The 21,084-nt window shown below is 44.1% G+C and overlaps 6 protein-coding genes across 7 annotated transcripts in view; 3 read left to right on the top strand and 3 right to left on the bottom strand.

Annotated features, from left to right (window-relative positions):
• Window positions 1–21,084, bottom strand: part of LOC126561166 (prothoracicostatic peptides) — a 244,615-nt gene that overhangs the window by 200,070 nt on the left and 23,461 nt on the right. The gene's annotated exons all lie outside the window — the stretch shown is intronic.
• LOC126559488 (hydroxyacylglutathione hydrolase, mitochondrial) lies at window positions 1,123–2,159 on the top strand. The gene is made up of 2 exons (XM_050215657.1): window positions 1,123–1,258; window positions 1,318–2,159. The coding sequence occupies exons 1-2, from the start codon at window positions 1,195–1,197 to the stop codon at window positions 2,157–2,159; spliced, it is 906 nt and encodes a 301-aa protein (XP_050071614.1). The 5' UTR covers window positions 1,123–1,194.
• LOC126562377 (CD81 protein-like) lies at window positions 3,308–5,668 on the top strand. Its single transcript, XM_050218863.1, has 5 exons — window positions 3,308–3,373; window positions 3,469–3,663; window positions 3,749–3,922; window positions 3,994–4,212; window positions 5,516–5,668. Exons 1-5 carry the CDS (start codon window positions 3,308–3,310, stop codon window positions 5,666–5,668), a joined length of 807 nt encoding a protein of 268 aa, XP_050074820.1.
• On the bottom strand, window positions 8,408–10,941 carry LOC126557890 (protein 60A-like). 2 transcript variants are annotated; one of them, XM_050213802.1, is made up of 8 exons: window positions 10,682–10,941; window positions 10,376–10,557; window positions 9,543–9,729; window positions 9,317–9,471; window positions 9,113–9,207; window positions 8,846–9,028; window positions 8,639–8,773; window positions 8,408–8,533 (listed from the first exon to the last, which is right to left on the bottom strand). In XM_050213802.1, the coding sequence occupies exons 1-8, from the start codon at window positions 10,936–10,938 to the stop codon at window positions 8,408–8,410; spliced, it is 1,320 nt and encodes a 439-aa protein (XP_050069759.1). In that variant the 5' UTR covers window positions 10,939–10,941. The 2 variants fall into 2 exon arrangements, with proteins under 2 accessions (XP_050069759.1, XP_050069766.1); XM_050213809.1 differs by having other exon boundaries at window positions 8,846–9,025.
• LOC126556856 (uncharacterized) lies at window positions 14,453–16,381 on the bottom strand. Its single transcript, XM_050212391.1, has 2 exons — window positions 16,284–16,381; window positions 14,453–16,057 (listed from the first exon to the last, which is right to left on the bottom strand). Exons 1-2 carry the CDS (start codon window positions 16,365–16,367, stop codon window positions 14,453–14,455), a joined length of 1,689 nt encoding a protein of 562 aa, XP_050068348.1. The 5' UTR covers window positions 16,368–16,381.
• Window positions 18,144–20,978, top strand: LOC126562076 (cap-specific mRNA (nucleoside-2'-O-)-methyltransferase 1). Its single transcript, XM_050218490.1, has 2 exons — window positions 18,144–18,441; window positions 18,760–20,978. Exons 1-2 carry the CDS (start codon window positions 18,144–18,146, stop codon window positions 20,976–20,978), a joined length of 2,517 nt encoding a protein of 838 aa, XP_050074447.1.

The following is a 21,084-nucleotide window of genomic DNA, read 5'->3' as shown; positions in this document are numbered from 1 at the left end:
ACTTTTATGAAGAAGCTAAAACTTAATAAAACTAGTTCTTATTAATGATCCGAGGATTTCTTGACTTTTTTTGAGCGACTACTGATGTTGGTCTTCTGGAGAGATCATTTTACTGCATTAGTAAAGTATGCTGCTTCTTGGGCTTAACGACCTACTAGGTCACGCCGGCCATCGCATGGCTTAGTAAAATTGTCGATAGCTACGGGGGAATGACCCGGATACGATTTAAATCCCGGTCTTGACGTGTGAAGATCGAGGCCGTTGTCACTGGACAATAATATACCCCTTAACCTCCTACCCTACAATAACTGCAATTTCTAAGTGGTATTAACTTCCTGCAGTATTCCATGAAACCGTCTAGTGCCACCATTCACTATCTTAGTATTCTAGCCCTTACTGCTCCTTTTAAATGGTTCCATAGGACTCTGTGGCGGTTGGGTCTTCTGGAGTCTGCCACTCTCACACCTAAACCATCCATCACCGGTGCCTTGCGAGTCTAATGCTTTGCTCAACAATAACGTCTTGATACAGCTTATATAGCTCGTCATTGTTGGACGACTCCTAAGTTGTCCTCATATTAGAAACCAAGCATAATCTTTCGTAATCTTTCGTCGTAAACTGCCATTTCTGATTTCTTTGATGAGATTTTCCTTAGTAAGATGAAGTAGTCGGAGTCTGAGGACAGTCCAAATGAGTGGCCGATGAGATGATAGACCGGATGATCTCAATCACCGGGTAGCTTTTAAAATCAACTAACATCATGCTTTTAAACTAACAGCACGCCCTACAGTTGTTTGTAAAACTGACAGCAACAACATGGGATTAATTTTGTTTTTGTTTTGATTCTGTACGCCCTTTTGACAATTCATTACCAACAGAGCTCAGATGACAATTCATAGTTTTTTTTAAATATTTTCCTTGCAAAAGATCAAGTCAAAGATAGCTAAATGCCGGACGTGACAGGCCAATTCTTCTGGAATTAAAAAAAAAACTCCCGTAATGTAATCACGGTCAAAGGGACGCCCTGATTAACCACTTTATCACGAAGCAAATAAGCAAATATCTTTGCTATCAGCAAAACACGACGAAAGCGAAGCCCCTTTCCTGTAAGTTGCGCTATCACGAGTGACACAAACCATTACCACCCGACTGTTTTGTTGTTTTTGTTCTTTCTGCGGCTTCGCTGTCTTCTGGATGTCGCTGCTAAGCTTTCTTCCGCACCGTATTTCCCAGCGTCTAACTGCACTCTATTTCACTGGTGAGTACTACACCGACTGTACCACGGTCTCCAGCTAAACTGCCTTCCTTGCTGTCCAGCCTCCAGCTTTAGCCTCCAACGCCGACCACAAACTACTCAAACGAACACGATGGCGGGTATGACGGTGACGAAAATCCCTGCCCTGAAGGACAACTTCATGTACCTGATCAAGTGTAACAAAACGCAGGAAGCGGCCGTCGTCGATCCGGTTGCACCGGACCGTGTGCTGGAGGTCGTGCAGCAGGAAAATTGTAAGCTGAACAAGCTGCTTACAACGCACCACCACTGGGACCATGCCGGCGGTAACGAGGCACTGTACGAACGGTACCGTCAGAACCCGGCCTGGGGTGAGCTGAGCGTGTACGGTGGCGAGGACGAAAGGATCGCCAAGCTAACGAACCCGGTCAAGCAGGATGACACGTTCGAGATAGGGAATTTGCGCGTCCGTTGCCTTTCCACGCCGTGCCACACGACGTCGCACATCTGCTACTTCGTCGAGAGCGATACGGAGCGGGCCGTTTTTACCGGCGATACGCTATTCCTTGCCGGGTGCGGTCGATTCTTCGAGGGCACACCGATCCAAATGTACGAAGCGTTGATCGAGAAGCTGTCCAGCCTGCCGGACGATACGCAGGTATACTGTGGCCATGAGTATGCGCTGCAGAATCTACGTTTTGGCCAGACGATCGAACCGAACAACGAGGACATACGGGCGATGCTGTCAAAGGCTGATACGCCCGATGTGGAGCAACGTCGTGCACTCGTGCCATCCACGATTGGGCAGGAAAAGCGCATTAACGTGTTTATGCGCGTGAAGCAACCGCACATGGAGGAGAAGTTTGGCACTAGCGATCCGGTTGAGATTATGAAGCTGTTGCGGGCAGCAAAGGATAAGTTTTGAATGGGGTTGTTCTCGTTGAACACATTTATCATATTGTTAGAAAGCAAAGCATTTCGCAGAGAAACATAAAATATAACCATTTTTTGGTATATTAAAACTAACATATGCTGGACATTCATTCCTCGCAAAGAAGGTTGTGCTCGGTACTCAAAAAATACAAACTGCGAGTTGGGACGTGAACCATCAACTCTGCAATTAATGCTTAAATCAACATACGCTGCAATATCATGCTTTAAGCACTTAAAACCCCCAAACAAGAGCGTTGTACATACAGAAATTTCATGTACTATGAGGTATAATAGGATGACAGGCAAACAAGCAGGGCGCGCGAAATGGTTGACAATGAATTAAAACGAAATTTTTAAAATTGTGCATTCTTTATGATAGGTAAACACAATAATTTCTGCAGATTTTTTTATAAATTTCAGATGAAGATAATGAATGTAACAAAAGTTATTAAAGTTTTAAAATGGAAAGGTTTAATCGTCCATCCAATTCATGGCATTCCCGGTTATGCCGGTCGTAGAGATGAAGGTGTAAATTTAATCATTAACTCAACGATTGAGTGAATCACAAATTTCAATTCATCTTTCCTCTCCATGCTCGCCGATTTTCGCAACACGCGCCCGGTCCGCGCTTATTACAAGCGTTACGAAGCGTTACAACACGGGCGATGTCAACATCGATTCCCTTTCCGTTGTTATTTCCCGTAGAGTGTGTGTGGACAGGCCCTAAAAATAAATAAACAACAAACACACGCCCACATCCGTGCTGTCAAGTTGCCGAGCTGTCAAAATCGAGTCATTTTTTTTGTTGGCTTGCTGTCAAGCGAAGTTCCAAACACACAAGCGAAAAGAAGAAGAACAAGCGAACGCAAACTTTTCCCAACACCCCTTAATCTGCAAACAATTTGCTCGCCAGCAAATACAGTACAGAGGGTTTTTTTTGCTGTTTTAATTTTCCGTCTCTTCGCGACCGAAACATCTGCCCAACATATGTAACGAAACAGTATCAATCGGGTGTTTGCGTGTGTGTGCAACGTCTTTAAGCCATATTTATCGAAAGTAAGCATCAGGAATCCTCCCATCCCACCGAATCTCATCACACAAATCCATTTGCCTAAAATCGTACCGAGCGCTTTACGGAAGATGACTATCAAAGGGTGTTGCTCCGTGGTTAAGTACCTGGTGGTACTGGTGAATCTGCTGTTCTGGGTAAGGTTGCTAGCAGCTGCATCCACACTACCGTTCAGTAGCGGTGATGAGGAGCGATACAAACGAAAACTCTTTCCCCCCTCCCACCCGCACAGGTCGTTGGGTTTTTGATCGTTTCGCTAGCCATCTGGATGCTGTCGGACCCAACCTTCCTGATATCGATGACCCAAAACGAAAAGAACTACACGATCGGTTTGTACATCTTTCTCGCTGTCGGTGGGCTGATGCTGATTGTCGCCTTTCTCGGGTGCTGTGGCGCATTCAAGGAATCTCAATGGATGCTCACCTCGGTACGGGACACTGTTCTAGTGCTGGCGTGTGTAGTAATGCAGAAAATTGGAATTTATTTGCTTTTTGGCTTTCTAAATTTCGCAGTTTTTCTGTTGCCTACTGATGGTGCTTGTTGCTGAGCTGGCTGCCGGTGCTTGGGCGTACCAAAACTCGGACAAACTGGATAATGTGGTCCGGTCCGCAGTGAAGGAAGCGGTCCAAACACAGTACGGTGTTATACCGACCCGTACCGCCACGCTGGATGCTATTCAGAAGCATGTAAGGAAGCGTTTGTTGTTTCGTTTGTTTTTAGTAAGCGATGGCTAAATTGTTTCCAAATCCCTTTCCAGTACAAATGCTGCGGTGCGGAAGGACCGAACGATTGGCAATCGAGCGCATTCAACAACGTGGAACGTCCAGCGCTGAGCGTCGAAATTTCCACCCAACCTGCCAGCTACAAGGTGCCGGAAACATGCTGCATTGCCAATATCACGCCGGAACAGTGCAAAAAGGCGACGCACATGGAGTTTTTGGCATCGGCTAAAACACGATCGGATCTATTCGTGGATGTGAGTAATCGTTTTCAGTTGAAAAAATAATGATTCACATTTAATGCACCATTTCATCCGTTACCACGTGAACCAAATGCTCGCGACAGATCGATTTGATGAACATTTTCAGTTAGAGCGCCACCACACCTACTAATTTTCAAATTAGCTCGTGTCGATCACTGACAACCGGGTGATAGGGTGATTTTGTTATCGTAACACGCTGTCATTAGCGTCCTTTTTTTAAAAGCGCACGCAACGAATAGGTACGATAAATCGCTCGCCCCTGGTGGACGTGGCGCCAAACGTGCTGCACTAGTAGTGTGTGCGTCTTTTTTTTTTTATTAAGCGAGAAGTCCATTCATTCCCATTCATCGAAGAAAAGGCGTGTACACGCTGCGGCAAACAATGTCTAGAAGCGGTTGCTAAAAATAGTACCACCCGTTTGCTGGATGAAGCAATCAATGGCCGTACGGGCCACCGCACTTGGGGGATAACGTACTCTTTTATGTACAAAAAAAAACAAATACTGTGCCTGAACTTCATAAACTCATCGTTACCGCTATATTGTATATAAATAGCTTTTCATGTTATGCCTTTTTTGGAGGGGGTTTCTCTTTTGTTCCTTATAGTTCCCTTCCAATGCTCGCTGGTAATTCCTATTCTAATATCTAAAATCGTAAACTGTGTCAAAAAATTGCCCGTACAGAGTAAGGTCAATGGAAAGAATTATTTAAAATAGGTTTAACATTTTTTAGCACTTGTTTCCACAATTCAAGTGCTTTTTATGACATAAAGTTCATCCAATATTTGGACAAAAACTTCAACTCACCCTGCCCGGGTAAAAAACAAGGAGGAAATGCCTTGAAAAATTTAATGAAAATCAGAAATTTATACAAAATGAATTTACAATGTTTTCTCTAGAAAAGAAATGACCATTTCACTCATTAAAATCCCGGTTAATATTCACTCGCTCGCGATTTTTTGCTGAAAAATTTGGTTCATACTTCCGAGAAGACAAAATCCCTACAGATTTCTTCTCAAAGAGCCCGCAAAATAAAAACTCAAGTCCAAATAATCAATTGAATCCAAAAAATATGCGGTCGAATGTGAAGCATAGTGGTGATCACTTTATTGAGGGTGGCCTTTAGTGCAAATGACACCGAAAAATTTATTGTACAATAGATCGATTCAAGCATTTAGACATTTATTCAATTTAGTATGACGGCTCTACGCCGTATTGTCAAGTATTTAAACATTATGGGAAAAAAAACTTTAAATCAAGTACTGTAAAATTGATGATGTTCTCTTCCTTCCTTTGCAGGGTTGTATGGAAAAGCTAGTAAAGGCAGTGCAGGAAAACATTAAACTGATCTGCTACGTCGGTGCTGCAATCGTCGGTATTGAGCTGCTAACACTCATACTTTCCCTGCTGTTGTGCTGCGCTATCCGCCGGAACGATAACTACAAGCACTAAAGCTATTGTATTACAAAAAAAGCACAGCGATAAAACACGGGTGCGATTGCGCGAACGTCGAATTAACGAGAGAGAAAAATGTGCTATTTTAGTCCCCGGTTTGCGCATATATTTATGTATGTATTCATATATACATACACATTTATTTACTTAACAAACTCCCCACTAGAACGTAGATCTGATAACAAATGGCCATGACAAAGCTTTTATTTTGTTTTACTTTATTTTATAGTGAATGCGAAATAATACTAAAAACTTTTTTTTAATTATCTCTCGAATTTTTTAAAAAAATAATTAATACATAAAAAATGCAACTTATTAAATGTAATGTTTTAACACAACGTAAATGTGCGCACAAAATCCCGCTGCGTCTAGTTTAACACACGGTGTATCCTCCCCCAAAGCCAAATATGCATCTATATATTTGATGTTCTATGAAGAAACAAAACAAAATGAAAGAAGCGAACAAACAATGAAAAAAAACGGCAATTATGCTCTTATTTATATAATTTACAAAAGATGAAAAAAGATAAAATAACAAACAACCCTTTTAGTAAGCACGTCCGTAAGTGTGCAAATAATACAAAACATATGGAATATAACTATATATATATACAAATATATATAATTTTTAATTCTCTGCTCGCCGAGTCCGTAGCTAGTTACCGTTGTACTTTAACGAACAAATAATCAGCAAACTCGAGGCACTCTTTTGGGTGCGCCTGAGACATTATGCTGCCTACATACGAAACAGATGAATCAAAGTCACAGTATATATGAGAAGGAGAGAAGAGGAAAAAATCACCCACAAACAAGAAAATATCGTACATAAATGCATTCTTCGTACAAAGCAAGAACAAAGGAAAACAAAAAAAAACAAATCAGGTTGTTTGATATCGAAATATGGTAAATGTCTAGAAATTGATTGTGTTCTCTAAAGTTTAAGGAGCAATAAACATTTATTTTATACTCATTTCAATAGATCTATACATGGACAATTTTACTATAGCTATTACTATTACTCCTGGCATCTTCAACAACGAGAACTCTTGGTAAGTTGTGCACCATTCGGCGATCCATTATTCGGTTCACTAGTGGGATTTCTAACGCCATTTTCAAAAAATATTTCCCCAAAATAGTATTCTGTTAGATATCTGATCTCCATCTGAACAGCACAACAGCCTGTCAAGCAGGGACTCTCTGGACCGAAGTCGCCCAAACGCATTTCGCTCCACTAAATTTAGACCTCTACACACCGAAACACCTGCCATGCCGACCTCGCAACCATCCTTTCACCCGGGAAGGCGCACCAGAGCTATCGTGAGGCTTCAATAGAGGCGCCATTCTTGGGGAGAGGATAGTTCGGGGATCTGACGTTCGTAGGTACCGCACACCTGATCCATTTTCCTCGGTGATATCATGGTGATCATTTTAAAGGCGTGATTTGGTGAAGTTTTCAGAATGCTCGTCGATCCCTCCACTTACTCGTGGCTTATTTTTACTTTTAAGTTAAAATTATTTCAGAATAAAAAATATCGTAAAGATAATAACGTCCTTCTCAAACCTGTGTTGGGGTAAGAGGTGGGACGTATAATCATCATCATTAGCACACGCCGGCAATCGAATGGCTTACTAGATTTATTTAAACCACGTGCTTGGATAGTCCTCATTACGGAGGAACAGGTCTAGGTGGGATATAAACCTCAGTCCTTACGCCACTGTCGCCCCTACCACAACAGTCATTTAGAGAATCCCGAAACGTTGGAAGGTGGAAGAATCCTCTGCAAAGGATCTGTATCTAAGATCATGATCTCGATGTTGGGCTTAAATTCTAGAACTCTAATTTTGAACTATTTAGGAACTTAATCGGTTTAACAATCCCTTTCTTACCAATTCGAAAACATGGTTCAACGCGACTAGACACACGATCTCCATAACTGCCAGTACTATTAACCAACTGTCTGAGTGGAGTGGAACAGTTGAATATATTTTACTCATTGGGTATCTTTGGGTACCACCTCGGAGAAATAACACATATCCACAAAACATCGAAGGTTACGACAATAAATGAGTAGTTTTATTACCTCTTGTTGAGTATACATTTTATACACAAGTAGAGCTGCATTATCAAATAAGTATAATATACATTGGTTGTTGTTGCTGTCGTTTTTGTTTCGCTGCCCAATATTCACCGTTTGTTTGTGTACTTCCAATAATACTATTTTGTTACGTTGCGTCCGTTGTTGCAGCGTACATCAGTGGATCCTTCCGTGTGTATCATCTGTAATAATCTTCTAAAAAAACCGCTCCGTTTTAGCCAAGTCTCATATCGATCAGGTCAATATGAGTAGGAAAACTTTACGCCGTTCAGTATCACAACGACACACGCGCACACCGTCGGTTTGCTGCAATTGCAAATGTTTCAAAAGACGAGAAAAACATGGCATTGCACGCGCACCGGGGAAAAGTACAGTACACACTCTAGTCACTAGTAGTCACTGCACGCCACAACACCGTTGTTAAGTTTTTCATAAGCAAATAGATGTACAGACAGGGTAGCAAAAGCATGCATCATCTTGCGTTCCTCTCCGACCAGACAAACTTACGCTTCTACACGATGGTTTTGATTCCTCTACTCCACTTATTTAGGTGCTATAAAATGTAGGTTTTGTTAGAGCAAAAGAAAACTTCACTTCACTGCAATATGTGTATATGGAACGGAGCTATTGCAACGCTTTTCTAATGGCATCCACAGCTTTTCACAACCATGTTCTTGTACTTCTTAAGATTCACATTTGCCTCGTCGATGTGATACAGTACAGAAATTGGAATCAATTTTGTTGGAGCGCAGCACGGTTTTGGCACCTGTCGGAAGACAATAAGAAAAAACCGCATGATAGGCAAGATAGCTGAGGGCTCCCACCGCAATTCCGGAATTTCCGGATAGAGAGTGAGTGCTAGTCTACCGACCTTCGTAGGATGATTTAAGTGTACCAGCGTTTGAACGATCGCATGGTTGGTGGCGTTCATGTGCGCGTTAAGCGGGAAGTTACATTCGCCACTGCAGTAGTACGCACCATACCCTTCCGGTGCAATAATCCACTCCTGGGTGGGTGTACGAAAACAGAATAGGTTAAAAAAAAACTGGCAAACATGTCACCGGGACCGTAAACATACATGCCACTGCAAATCTTTGAAGCTAACGTACAGCTGCTGAATCCGGCAGCTCTTGTGCTGATCGTACGGATGGTGATACTGGAACGGGTGCCGATGTTCGGTTTTGCCGGGTTTGCGCTTGCGCGCTGGTTGACTACGCTTATTGCGTGTTAGGTGTCGCTGAAGAATCGGCTTCATCATCTGCTGCGTGTGAAAGCGAACAGCAAAAAAAAAACAGGTGTATTAAGCTATCATCTTCCAGGTATTGGATGCCATCCATCATCTTACCTGTTGGCTATTGGCGTACACCACCAAAAATGGTTGATACTCATCACTACCACGCGCACTAACAAATCCAATATCATCCAGCTTTACCTCCCGTTCTTTGGTTGTGTTGTGTGGATAGGCACGATATGAAAGATAGTTAGCGTTAGAGCTCCAGAGACACACCACAGCTCCAGAGAGAGCTGGCAATGGTTATCCGCATCTTACCAACACGATCGCCAAAGTACGCTCCAATGTACAGACCATGGTTAGCCTGTCGGTTTTTCAGCCACAGATCAACCGCACCGGTAACATTGATTTCCAGCCAACCTTCGTAATCGCTCGTCAGCTGCATGCTAGAGATTTCCGTCATTTCACTCTCGCTGTAAGGCGTATTAATTCAAATAGCATGATCAGTGCGACATCTTCCAGACTCTGCCGCGACGCCCCTTACCCATTCAGCTCAGTAAGCGCGTACACTGTCAACGTCAGAGACGTGTTGTAGGTGGTGTACTTGTTCAAGTTCAGCTTCCGATAAAGGCGCAGTTCGGCCATCAGTACGCTGACGTCGTTTTCGATGTTGGCAATACCGAACCAAAGTCGGCGTCCCTTCTCGTGGCGCATTTCGGAACCGTGATGATCTGGGTATAAATCAGGCGGTAAGAATAAGGCGCCGAAACAGAGGGACCAAACTACAGTTAGTTACAATTTCCGTCTACTGGAGACTACACTACAACCATACCGTTTTTTTTTTTTGTGAGACGCACATTACACAACATCAGCTGCCAACGAGGGCATATGCGAATGCATGCATAAGATGTCTCATTTCTTGGGCGGCTTGCAAGCAACTGCAAATTTTTAATGCTTTTGGCTACCAAGCATGAAAGTGTTAAGTTTCCATACCCTTCTATAAGACGATGCCGTCTCCTTTGCGAAGGAGATGAATCCATGACCGTTAGTGATATAGACTAGTAATGCATGCCTAACAATCGTTTAGGGAACCTTAATTTTTTTGAGACCAACGGCCACTAAATTACCCCTAACTTCCAGATTACTCCAAGATACCATCGAAGAACATATCCAGATTAGTTGATTACGTTTTTTCTTCTAAGCGCATACATGTTAACAGGAGGCCAGGTTTTCGTTCCGTGTTCTTCCAGTGAGCAACAAAATACCGATTAGCCATTTTACAGTGGATGCAGGTTTGTGTCAGTAAAAATTGGAGTACAAAAACCGTCCACAAGGACACGGTGGTCCCGGCAGGCAGCAAAGGGGGTAAAAACTCACTCTTATTCAAAAAGGTCATTATAATATCACTCTCATCAATTGCTTTCCTGTCGGCATCGGTAATCAGGATGTCCATGTCTGTACTACGAACCTTTCGTATCCGTGCTCCCGCACCAGCGGACTCGCTCTCCTCCTGTTGCAGTTGATCGTAGACATTGAGCAAAAATTGAGGCGCAGATTTGCTAGATATTGCCAGAAAGCGAGACAGAGAGGGAGAGTGAAGTCAATGGTGAAGCAGCGGGTTGCGTCCCAGAGCGATGCGTGCGGGGTCACCCCAGAGGAGGGAACCATCCGACTATCACTCACCCGACAGAGGAATGTAGATGGCGGACGGCCGGCCGCGGTCCCGGAAGCCCGAGCAGGTTCAAAATTTCATTCTCAATCTCCTGCTGCTCCTCGAACGAAAGTGCATCCTCCAGCACCGTCTGACCGACGCCGTTATCGACGTAAATTCCGGACAGCGTCGTCGCCGTCGTTGTCGTCGCAGCCGTGGCCTCGGTTGGCCTCCACCAGCAACACCCTAACAAGCACACCATCAACGCTAACCCTAATGCACGACCCATACCGGACGCCTATTTCCTTACTCAACGCAAGGCACACTTCACCAACGTTCTGCGATCGATAATTTGTGGATCGATTATGGAAAAGCAGATTGATCTTCAAAATTGCTGGATCGTCTAGCGCTGTTCCAAACTTTGTCTTTCTATTTCCTAACGTTGTCTTGCCCTTTTTTTTTCTTTTCAGTTTCCTCTACCTGTGCCCTTTGGCATGTGTGGTGCCGACCCGCTCTATCGCACGCACTCTGGTTGCACCTGTTTCACCAGCAGACAGTACAGCGTTTGACAGTAGGCGAAGCAGATCAAGAAAACAAATTCTTTCATCTCATCTTGGGCCTTCATCTCGATCGTACGGAGGGGTTGTTTTCCAGGAACATGGGCCGACTGTTGAAGTTGAAGACGTAGGCCTGTCAGCAGCAAACCCACCCTTGTCAACTGGAGGTAGCGAGGTTTGCGCGTGCGCAACTCGAGAATGCGCTTCGCAGAGAGAGGGTTGTTTTTTTTTTGCAAAGTAAATAACGATCATTGGTTGACTTACGATTAAGATTTCCGTGTATTATTAAAATAAATAAAATTCACCGATAGTGACGATTGTTTGAATTGCCCACAACCAAGAAAACTTAATATTACACGCATTTTAGAAGGCATGGTAAAAATATTTTTTTTAAAAAAGGAAAAAACATATATGCCTAAATCTCTATTGTAGAAAAGGCTAAATATGCATAATTCTCTTTAAAATACTATTATTCCTACGTAGATATGAAGAAAACGTCAAAAAAAGGTTCATAAGTCTAACAATGCTATACTATTTTTTAACCCTTTGCTCTCGAAACCGTGTTCCGACGGACAAACCATCAACCCGAGCCAACTCGCACGACTCACAGAAGCGGGCGCCGTTCACCGTTTACGTTGAACAGTTTTGTTTGATTCCGTTTAATTTTCAATTAATTTTTGATACGATCCTTTTAAACAAGTATTTATTCTCTCGATCGATTTTACAATACTTCGTAGAGTGACATTTTCTAAAAGAACATTCTATTTACAGTATATCTGGCCCATGAGGTTTAAAAAATCGTCTGAGGCATGCAGAAATTGGGGTACTATGTATCGAAATATTTGGTCGTTTGGTCCGGCGGTCGAGGCGGCTAGGGCGCCTATCTTACAACGACAGAATCGGGATTCAAATCCCATCCGGGACCGTTCTCCCGTAGAGAGTCAATTAAAAAGCCTCGCAAGCCATTTTATGGCTCGCATGTACTAATAGGTCGTTATGTTAAGAAGGAAAGATATGTGATAAATTCACGGTACACGAATCATAAGCTCAACATTTCATGCACCTAGTTGTTAATCGAAACAGATACAGATTGCTACGGTCGGCACGAGGATGTTTAAAACAACTTATCAGTATTTTGGGCTCCAAAGTTAATCACGGGAGTCACAGCTCAATTGCAAAAGGGTTAAATTGAAATGATTTGTTAATTCTCTCTCTCTCTCTCTCCCTTACCACTCAAATTTACTGCCATCGGTACACTACTACTGCGGGTTTGTGTTGGCAGATTCGGATGAATCGTTGATTCGATCCCTAGGAAGATTCGAATCGGATTGGATCCTTACTTGATGGATTCAATCCAATTGGGTCTCCGATAAGGATTCGATCCGATTTGGATTACATTGGGATTGGAGCGATTGGATCCCTTGGAATTGATTGAAAGATTCTATGATGATTCGTTTAGAACGACATTGTAAATACGTGGGGTTCTAATGGATGACCACGTCTTGAGAGCAGTATACATTGACTACTGATCGGTGGGCCGACCACCATATTACAGCGTAAGTGCATGAAAAATCGAAAAATTCTTGTCATTTTTTTTTTAATCAATACGTTCACAAACACAATTTTATGTTTTAAATTGAAACCATTATTTTTATTTTCGTTGTCAGTAGTACAGTCAGACCGAGTATGGCGAGTTGGCGCTGGTAAAATTCTAATACGAAAAACTGCCAAAAATATCTTATGGCACGCGTAAGTTTAGATTCTTGAATTTTTTGTAAACATTTTTCCTTACTTGTAAAACCTATTTAGTAAAAGTTTGGGCACTTGGTGATGATTTAAATGTGTGTGTGTGTTTTTTTTTCTTTTCATATCATGCTAACGATTTTCTGCTACTGTTAGGCTTTTGTGAGCGGACTGCTGGTTTTCATGAAAAAAACATAGTCTCTATTCATTCTTGTCTCTACATTTCAAACCGACTGCACATATCCGATGTGCGTACTTACAAACAAAAGAAATGGCATTAACATTTACAGCACTTGCTTTACGATATTGCTCCAACCTTTTCGTTGCCGATGGTGCTCTCCCCACTAGATGTATTATTGCTTTTTTGTTTTCATTCCATGTTGTGCTTTGTTTTCATCGTCAGCCATATTTCGATACCTTATCGTACATTTTAAAACAATAAAAAATATGTATATATTTATATAATATGCCTAACAATCGTACGTATGCTGTTGGATGGAAAAAAAATAACGGTCGCTTTCCATCTCTCAAACCCCACCGCGTGTTTAAATTTTCGTTTTTTAAACCAAAAACAAAACAAACAAACATATCACATTTTCCGTGGATACTAGGAATACTAGGAAGTACACACACACACACACATAATACGTAATTTAGCCATCTCTTAGGATAACGAAAGAGCGCCTTAGCAAATCATTGGGTGTGGAATGGGTCCTTAAAAGCAAACAAACAAAAATAAAACAAAGAAACAAAACTGTAGACTCATTCCATTACGAACCTTTGCTGGTGGGCTGTTGTTAACCATTGTTTCAATGACCACAAATACACCCTTATTTCTAATAACCACCTACGGGTAGGTCACACATTTTGCATGGGAGTTTGCATTGGCCGGGATAGGAAAGCTTATAACTTTTGAACTCCTCGTCATACTTTTATGCAAATTTCAAGATGATTCTATTTGTTGTCTAAATAATAAAAATTAGTTGAGCTTTTACTTTGTTTGTCGTTTTCATTATTAATGCTTGTAGTAATTACTAAGGCAAAATAATATAATCTAGATGAGATATGTAAAGTCATATCCCTATTTCACTATATTAAACAACAAAAACAAAACATAAAAAGCTTTTACGACTTATTTAAACCAAATAAATATGTTTTACAGCACAAAGATTGCAAATTTTCAAATAAATACTCTGCCCAGACATACAAGCACGACAAGCAGATCAAAAGATACTAGGCTTATTAAGTCTGTACGACAAAATACAAACAACCATACAATATATATGACCTAACCCGGGTAAGTGGCTATAGAAGATAGGGGAATCAATTGAAAAAGATGTTAAACGTATGTTTCAATCTGATTTTTTGCTGTATGATAGAAAAAATGTTTTTCTAGCCATTCGCAAAATTTTCAAGCTGGATAGTTTCGTCATATGAAATGGTATTGAAAAATAAAAAAAAGCACAAAACATACCCAGGTCATATTGGCCATTGACATAAAGGTTAAACCCGTTTCGGTTTGCTAATCGTCGCATAGTTAATGGTAGCGCTTATGTTACGTGGCTGCTGATGATGCTGTTGCTCCTGATCCTGGTGATGCTCACCGCTAAATACTGAATATTCGAACCCTTCTCCGTCTTGGTTACGGCTTCGCAAGGTAGCGGCGATACCAGCCGTTAAATTGTATCCCACCAACCCAACCGGACCACTGCCTGGTAGCGGTGGTGGTGTTGGTGAAGGTTCACCGATGATTTCATAATCATCAGACGGTTGCACCGGAACCGTGGATGCGGGTGCCCCCGTTTCACCGGACACCCGGATCGGTACCACCGTTTTATAGTCGGCCGATGGGTGCCGCGTGGAGGTGCGGAAAAAGTCTAACCGATCGTACTCCAGCCGCACGTGCTGCTCGTGCCCAACGTTGGTCGGTGTGGTGGCCGAGGAACCACTGTCCGCTACCGCTTCTGTGTGCTTCACATCGTTCAGCCCATACAGCTTCCACGCGTCCGTAATGTCCTTTACGCACTCGTAGTCAAGCTCTTTGCCTTTCGATCCGTCGAGCACATCGTCCAGATTCGGTGTTACGTTGCGGATCAGTATTGTTTGGTTTGGTGGCTGCTGCTGCTGCTGCTGGCTGCCGCACTGCATGTTATGTCCATTGCTTTTAATGAACACAGTCGATACGTTGGAATGCTTTGGCTCGGACTCGGTACCGCCAGGAACGTTCCCCGATGAAACGATGCCTTGCTTGCGCGGCGGTTTCTTCGGAATGGCTTTCAGCTGCGACGACATCGCCACCATTGAGGCGCTCGGCACACTATCATGATGCAGGAGCTCGATCGAGGACAGATGTGCCGCCATATTTTCATCACAGTGAACGACGCCGGGCAGTGGACTCCTCGAGCCCGGTTCCATCGCAAGCGCCGCGCACAGCTGGCTGCTCAATGCGTGTGACTCATGTTCGGACGAGGAGGAAATGATCCGCTTCATCGACTTCATCTTCGTCAGCATGCAGCGAAAGATGTCCTGCGGGTTGGCATTGTCGAGCTTGAACGTGCCCTCCCCCGTGTTACATTTCCGTCCCGCCTCGAACGTAAACTTACCATCCCGGTAACCGTACTTCCGGATGTACCGGTACGGCCACAGCGCAACCGTAACGCTCTCGTCCTCATAACACTTCAACCGCATATCCATCTGGCCCAGCTCGAGCGTGTACATTTTCGGCTCGATGCCGTTCTTGATGGACGCGTCGGTCGGTATGAGCGTGACCGTGTATATGCCCTCACTGTACGACGAGCAGTACAGATCGTTATCCTCCTCGATCGTGTTTAGCCGGGGCGGTGGTGGCGTTTGATTGGATTTGTCTTTGAATGCCACTATCTGCAGCGCATTCGTCCACTGGCGGGCGACCGTTTCGTCCGGCGAGTATAGCTGAATCTGGCCCGTCTTGGACACGATGTTGATTGTGTTGTGTGGCGGTTGATCTAGCACTATTTTGACGCAGTTTTCCAGCGTCACGATACGACGCGTTTTGTCATTTTCGGCGTCACTTATCTCGAGCCGCTCGATACCGTGTCGGCTCGATTTGAACAGCTGACAATATTTTACCTGTACGGTGGGCCGTGGTTGAAGAACATTGGATGAAAACAACAACATAAAATGATATAATTTTTGGGTTAATGACTAATAATGCAAAACTGCCATTCTTCTCCCACCTCCCTCCCCCTCTCTCTATGCAATCACACGGAGAGCATTATTGTGTATGGTGGAACAACTCCGCGCCCACTAGGTAGGAGGGTGGGTGATGGTGGTGGTGGTGGTATGAGTTTCCTACCTTTTTCGTAACACGCCACGAAAATCCACTCTGTGACTTGACCGTCAGGAATCCGGATAGGAACGGATTTTCCTCCTCATCCATCTTGTTGTTGATGTTGTTTGTTGGCTCTCGGTAAAGCGTAAACCATGTGAAAGCAGCAGCAGCAGCAGTGGACGGATGCACGGTACGTGTTTTTTACGGATCCACAAATTCCCGCTACAAAATTCAATCTATTGAACACGCATTGAACTAAACAATCACCACAAAAGCAACACGAAGGAATGGACAGATCTTACAATTCGTTTCTTCGCTTAGCTGCAGCTCCAAACAGCCACAGCATCACACACCACAGTGACTAAACTTTCTCAGATCCTTCTTCTATTTCTAGTGTGTCCCTCTTTACACCTTTTCTACGCACCTATAAGCAACACTACGGACGCACACACACAATCGCACTTGAAAGAATGACAGTTTTCGCAATCCAAAACGACAGTTTGTTTACAAGCCGGCTTTCAGTACTGCAGCGGGTGTTCGATCGCGATTGTAGTATTTATTCGCCAAAATTACAAAATAGTACACGTTTAGTAGTTGTTTCTAAGTATTCCAATTCCAGTTGAGAACTAACAAAAATTGGTTATAAAACGTTAATCTACGATATAAAGGTTAAATATTTGAATTTCAACATATCACATTATTCCCTACTGCTGGTTGAAATTAAATAATCATTCCATTTAAAATCCAAACCACTCTTTGATGTATTTTTAAGTGCTGTTGTTCAAGAGACTTGATATTTGAAATGAAATCAAACTGTATTGGTTCAGAAATTTCGCGAAAACATTTTGACACACTGTCGAATTTTCAAATGTATCCCAATCCCATCGCGATCAATGAAAATAAGTATGAATTGAGTGGCCATAGAAAAGACTCGATGTTTATCAACTGATCGAGCAAATACAATTCCTTGCGATTCAATTTTCCCGCAAAAGCGATCTACAAGGGAAGAAATGAAGGAACTTACAGCTTTTGCGACGGTTGCAATTAGTATTGCGTCGTGAGCAAAAGAGCTACCGCAATCTCGCAGCTCACCAAACGAAATCGAAATGCAAAAGCTGACACATGTGTTATCACACGAGTGGCAGGCATTTTGCTTTCACTGTCAATGAGAGATAACACAGAAAATCAGCCAACATAATTATGCCCCGTGTAATAGCCCCATTTACGACAGATTCTAGAGCAACGCCTTATCGACCGCTGATTCAAATACAAAAAGTTTCTTCACGCATACCTCACATCTAATCACCTTGTGGTCACATCAACAGTGGTCGCTCAAATGGTCATTTTGTTGCAGTTTCTTATGCCTTCCATTTTAATATAGGAGAAAATAAACAACGAGTTGTTTATTTGAAGTATAGATTATTAATTATTTAACATTAGTAAGTGCATTTTTTGTACAGCATTTGTTCGATTTCACAAACACAAAGTCGTGCCAAGGGTTGCGGTTCGGTTCGGAGCAAGTGCATGCGAGATGCTGTTGATAGATAAGACCACTAGCGCTACAGCGATCCATCTTGTGTGCGCCAAAGCATCGTAGTTTCCCAAAACCGCATTGTGAGTTGTATTGATCGCACCATTACGCCGTGCTGATCTGGGTAGGTGTATCGCGACAATTCTTCTAGCTAGATGTTTCTGTTCATCTTTGTACAATTTCGCAACTCTTCCGCCACAAAACAATCGATAAATAGTGCCTTGCCTGTGCAAAAGCAGTGTGTCAAATGCAGTCCGTCGTAGAGACGCCTCGCTGAAACCACACACTATCAACCAACCAGCAAGCAAGAAAGGAGCTTTACCACCGGGGGGATCGGCAATTTTCGTCAAGAGATGGCTAGCCTTGCCATCGCACCCAACCTCTCGTCCGAGGAGGAAGAAACGCCGACGGCGCCAACAAAAAGGAAGCACAAGCACCTCACCGCCGAACACGATGTGGACCAGCCGGCTAGCAAAAGCCAGGCCGGAACCGCCACCGGTTCGGAGACGGGGTCGTTTGCTAACTTTTCGGAAAAATCCGTCCGCATCATGCAGCAAATGGGATACAAAGCCGGTACCGGTTTGGGCAAGACGGGCCAGGGCCGGGTGGATCTGATCGAAACGTCCACGCAAAAGGGACGGAGCGGTTTAGGTAAGTTGTTGTAGGTTCTATGTTTCCCTGCAGGTGATGGAATGCAATTTTTTAAGTGTTTGGTGCATCTGATTCTGATTCTCATAATCATAAAGAATCTCCCCCCCCCCCCCCCCCCCTTCTGTCCTTGTTGTCTCCTTTAAGCGTTGTAGTTCATTTTAAAATTCGCTTCTAAAAATATCACCCATTTGTCCAGGAGAATCTGAATAGATTCGTGCAATATGTAGAACTAAAGATGCACAAATCTTGAATGATTCATGGACCTTTCATTAACCAAACAGCACTACATGTTTTCCTGTACTTGCTCGCTTTTTCAAGGCATGAAACTGAATGAGCTGCATACGGCCGCCGAACAGTGGGACGGTACGGCGGAAGAGCTACAAATTCCGGAGGTTTGTACCTGGCTAAGGAACGCAAAAGCAGCAACCGACGACGATCCAGGCATTACGCGGGAACAGCTCGACGCATGGATCAAGGTAGGCCCCCGGAAGCTGCAAATCGACGACGAGGACAAATACTGCGATACGGCAATACTGCAGCAAATACTAGCGAGCAAATCCGTGTTCGATAATCTCGGTGCGGACGATATGCGCAAGGCACGCTCGAAATCGAACCCGTACGAGCTGATCAAGAGCAACATCTTCATCAACCGTGCCGCGGTCAAGATGGCGAACATTGATTCGATGTTTGACTTTATGCTCACGAAACCGGTCGACCGACACGGCAAACCGTTGGTGAAGGAAAGCGATCTGTTCTACTTTGCGGACGTGTGCGCCGGTCCGGGCGGATTTTCCGAGTACGTGCTGTGGCGGAACGGGTGGCACGCGAAAGGGTTCGGCTTCACGCTGAAGGGTGCGTGCGATTTTCGGCTGGACGATTTTACGGCCGGCTCGCCGGAAACGTTCGACGCGTACTACGGACCGAAGGAGGATGGAAACATTTTCGATCCGGCCAACATCGAGGGTTTCTCCGAGTACGTGATGACGCAAACGGAAACGGGTGTCCATCTGATGATGGCGGACGGGGGGTTTTCCGTCGAGGGGCAAGAAAATCAGCAAGAAATCCTTTCGAAGCAGCTCTACCTATGTCAGCTAATTGTTGCGCTTGCGATCGTGCGCCCGGAAGGACACTTTGTGATGAAGGTGTTCGATCTCTTTACACCATTTAGTGTCGGGCTGATATATCTGGCGTACCGTTGCTTTCGGGAGATTTCGATTTGCAAACCGAACAGTAGCCGGCCGGCCAACTCCGAGCGTTATCTCGTGTGCAAGTGGAAGCTCCCGAAAACGGATCTGATCCAGCGTCATCTGGAGGATGTCAATAGACAGATGTTTAACTGTGGCAAGAAAAATATCGACACGCTCGAACTCGTGTCGGAGGAAGTTTTGCGTGAGGATTCCACCTTTTTCAACTATATCCGCAACAGCAACAATACGATCGGGGCGAACCAGATAACGGCACTGCTCAAGATAGCGGCGTACTGCAAAAACCGCGATTTGGCCGAAACGCGCCAGATGGAGGTGAAGCAAAAATGTCTCGCGTTGTGGAAACTTCCGGACGGCATACGGAAGTTCGCCAACAAGGGCGATCCGGACCAGTACGTGCAGAAGCTGTATAAGGAGTGGAACAACCTAACGAAGGAGGTGTGCCAGGTGGAGAAGAAGCTGCAAAACTCCGAACTCAAGATGTACTTCCCGTCCGCGTACGACTGGTGCTTTGTGCCGATCGGGAATACGGAAAGCAGTGGCAAAAACATACGCACCATACTGCTCGGCAAGGGTGGCAAAGAGGTGTACCGGTTCGATACGAAACAGTGCAGCTGGATACCGTTGACGGATGTTGCAATCGAGCTGCCGCACGGGACGATCATTTACGCGGAGATTGTACGGGAGCTGCAGGGTGAGGGCAAATCGCAGATCGTCATCAACACGCTGCACATCATCGACGGACTAATCTTGGGTGGGGAAAACATACGGAAGCTACCGTTACGCCAGCGGATGGCACGGTGTCAACAGTTTGCCAAGGCGCTCAACAAACCGCTCAAGGGTATGACCGGGGACAGCACGAACGGGAGTGCCGTAACGGTGCAGATCCGTGCGAAGAAGCTGTACAATCTGTTCGAACTAGAGAACGTGTTTTTTAAATCGTTGGAAACGTACAAGCTAAAGACGGGACCGCCACGGTTAGGGTACCGGTTGCGAAACGTGATCGATGAGGATCGTTTCTATGTGCCGCACGGTTTGCTGTTTCTGAAGGAGATTAAGCCGGACTATCTGAAATCGTTGTCCACCAAGCATAACATGTTTTACTACTTTCACGTGAAAACCAAGCTGTCCCGATACCCGGAACAGTTTGACAATTACGAGGCGGAAACGATGGCCATGTTTGAGGAAACATTTCATTCGCGTTTGCTGTGGAAGTGGGAGATTGTGTACCAGGTTGATCCGCAGGTGACCGAGGCCCGCTCGTCGGACGCAGTGTACCGGGTGGACTTTAAGCAGTATCTGGAAAAAAATTACGGCCAGAGCGTCAATTGATTTGGATTGACAACTAAATCCCGGACATGATGGTATACATACAACAATCAACGGAGGGGAAGACTCCTGAACTGCATTAAAAAATACTTCATTAAAATTGCTAGAA

Source organism: Anopheles maculipalpis, chromosome X (genome assembly GCF_943734695.1).
Source record: "Anopheles maculipalpis chromosome X, idAnoMacuDA_375_x, whole genome shotgun sequence".
NCBI lineage: Eukaryota > Metazoa > Arthropoda > Insecta > Diptera > Culicidae > Anopheles > Anopheles maculipalpis.
The sequence above is the reverse complement of the archived record's forward strand: the minus strand, read 5'-3'. Positions and strand labels throughout refer to the sequence as shown.

Coding starts and splice junctions, on each gene's coding strand:
- LOC126559488 (XM_050215657.1), top strand. CDS start 1,195: ATGTCGCTGCTAAGCTTTCTTCCGCACCGTATTTCCCAGCGTCTAACT. Junction 1,259..1,317: donor AACTGCACTCTATTTCACTG/GTGAGTACTACA, acceptor CTTGCTGTCCAG/CCTCCAGCTTTAGCCTCCAA.
- LOC126562377 (XM_050218863.1), top strand. CDS start 3,308: ATGACTATCAAAGGGTGTTGCTCCGTGGTTAAGTACCTGGTGGTACTG. Junction 3,664..3,748: donor CTCAATGGATGCTCACCTCG/GTACGGGACACT, acceptor TAAATTTCGCAG/TTTTTCTGTTGCCTACTGAT. Junction 3,923..3,993: donor TGGATGCTATTCAGAAGCAT/GTAAGGAAGCGT, acceptor ATCCCTTTCCAG/TACAAATGCTGCGGTGCGGA.
- LOC126557890 (XM_050213802.1), bottom strand. CDS start 10,938: ATGGGTCGTGCATTAGGGTTAGCGTTGATGGTGTGCTTGTTAGGGTGT. Junction 9,208..9,316: donor GTACTTTGGCGATCGTGTTG/GTAAGATGCGGA, acceptor ACACAACCAAAG/AACGGGAGGTAAAGCTGGAT. Junction 8,774..8,845: donor TCAAAGATTTGCAGTGGCAT/GTATGTTTACGG, acceptor ACACCCACCCAG/GAGTGGATTATTGCACCGGA.
- LOC126556856 (XM_050212391.1), bottom strand. CDS start 16,367: ATGGATGAGGAGGAAAATCCGTTCCTATCCGGATTCCTGACGGTCAAG. Junction 16,058..16,283: donor CGTGGCGTGTTACGAAAAAG/GTAGGAAACTCA, acceptor CCCACCGTACAG/GTAAAATATTGTCAGCTGTT.
- LOC126562076 (XM_050218490.1), top strand. CDS start 18,144: ATGGCTAGCCTTGCCATCGCACCCAACCTCTCGTCCGAGGAGGAAGAA. Junction 18,442..18,759: donor AAAGGGACGGAGCGGTTTAG/GTAAGTTGTTGT, acceptor CGCTTTTTCAAG/GCATGAAACTGAATGAGCTG.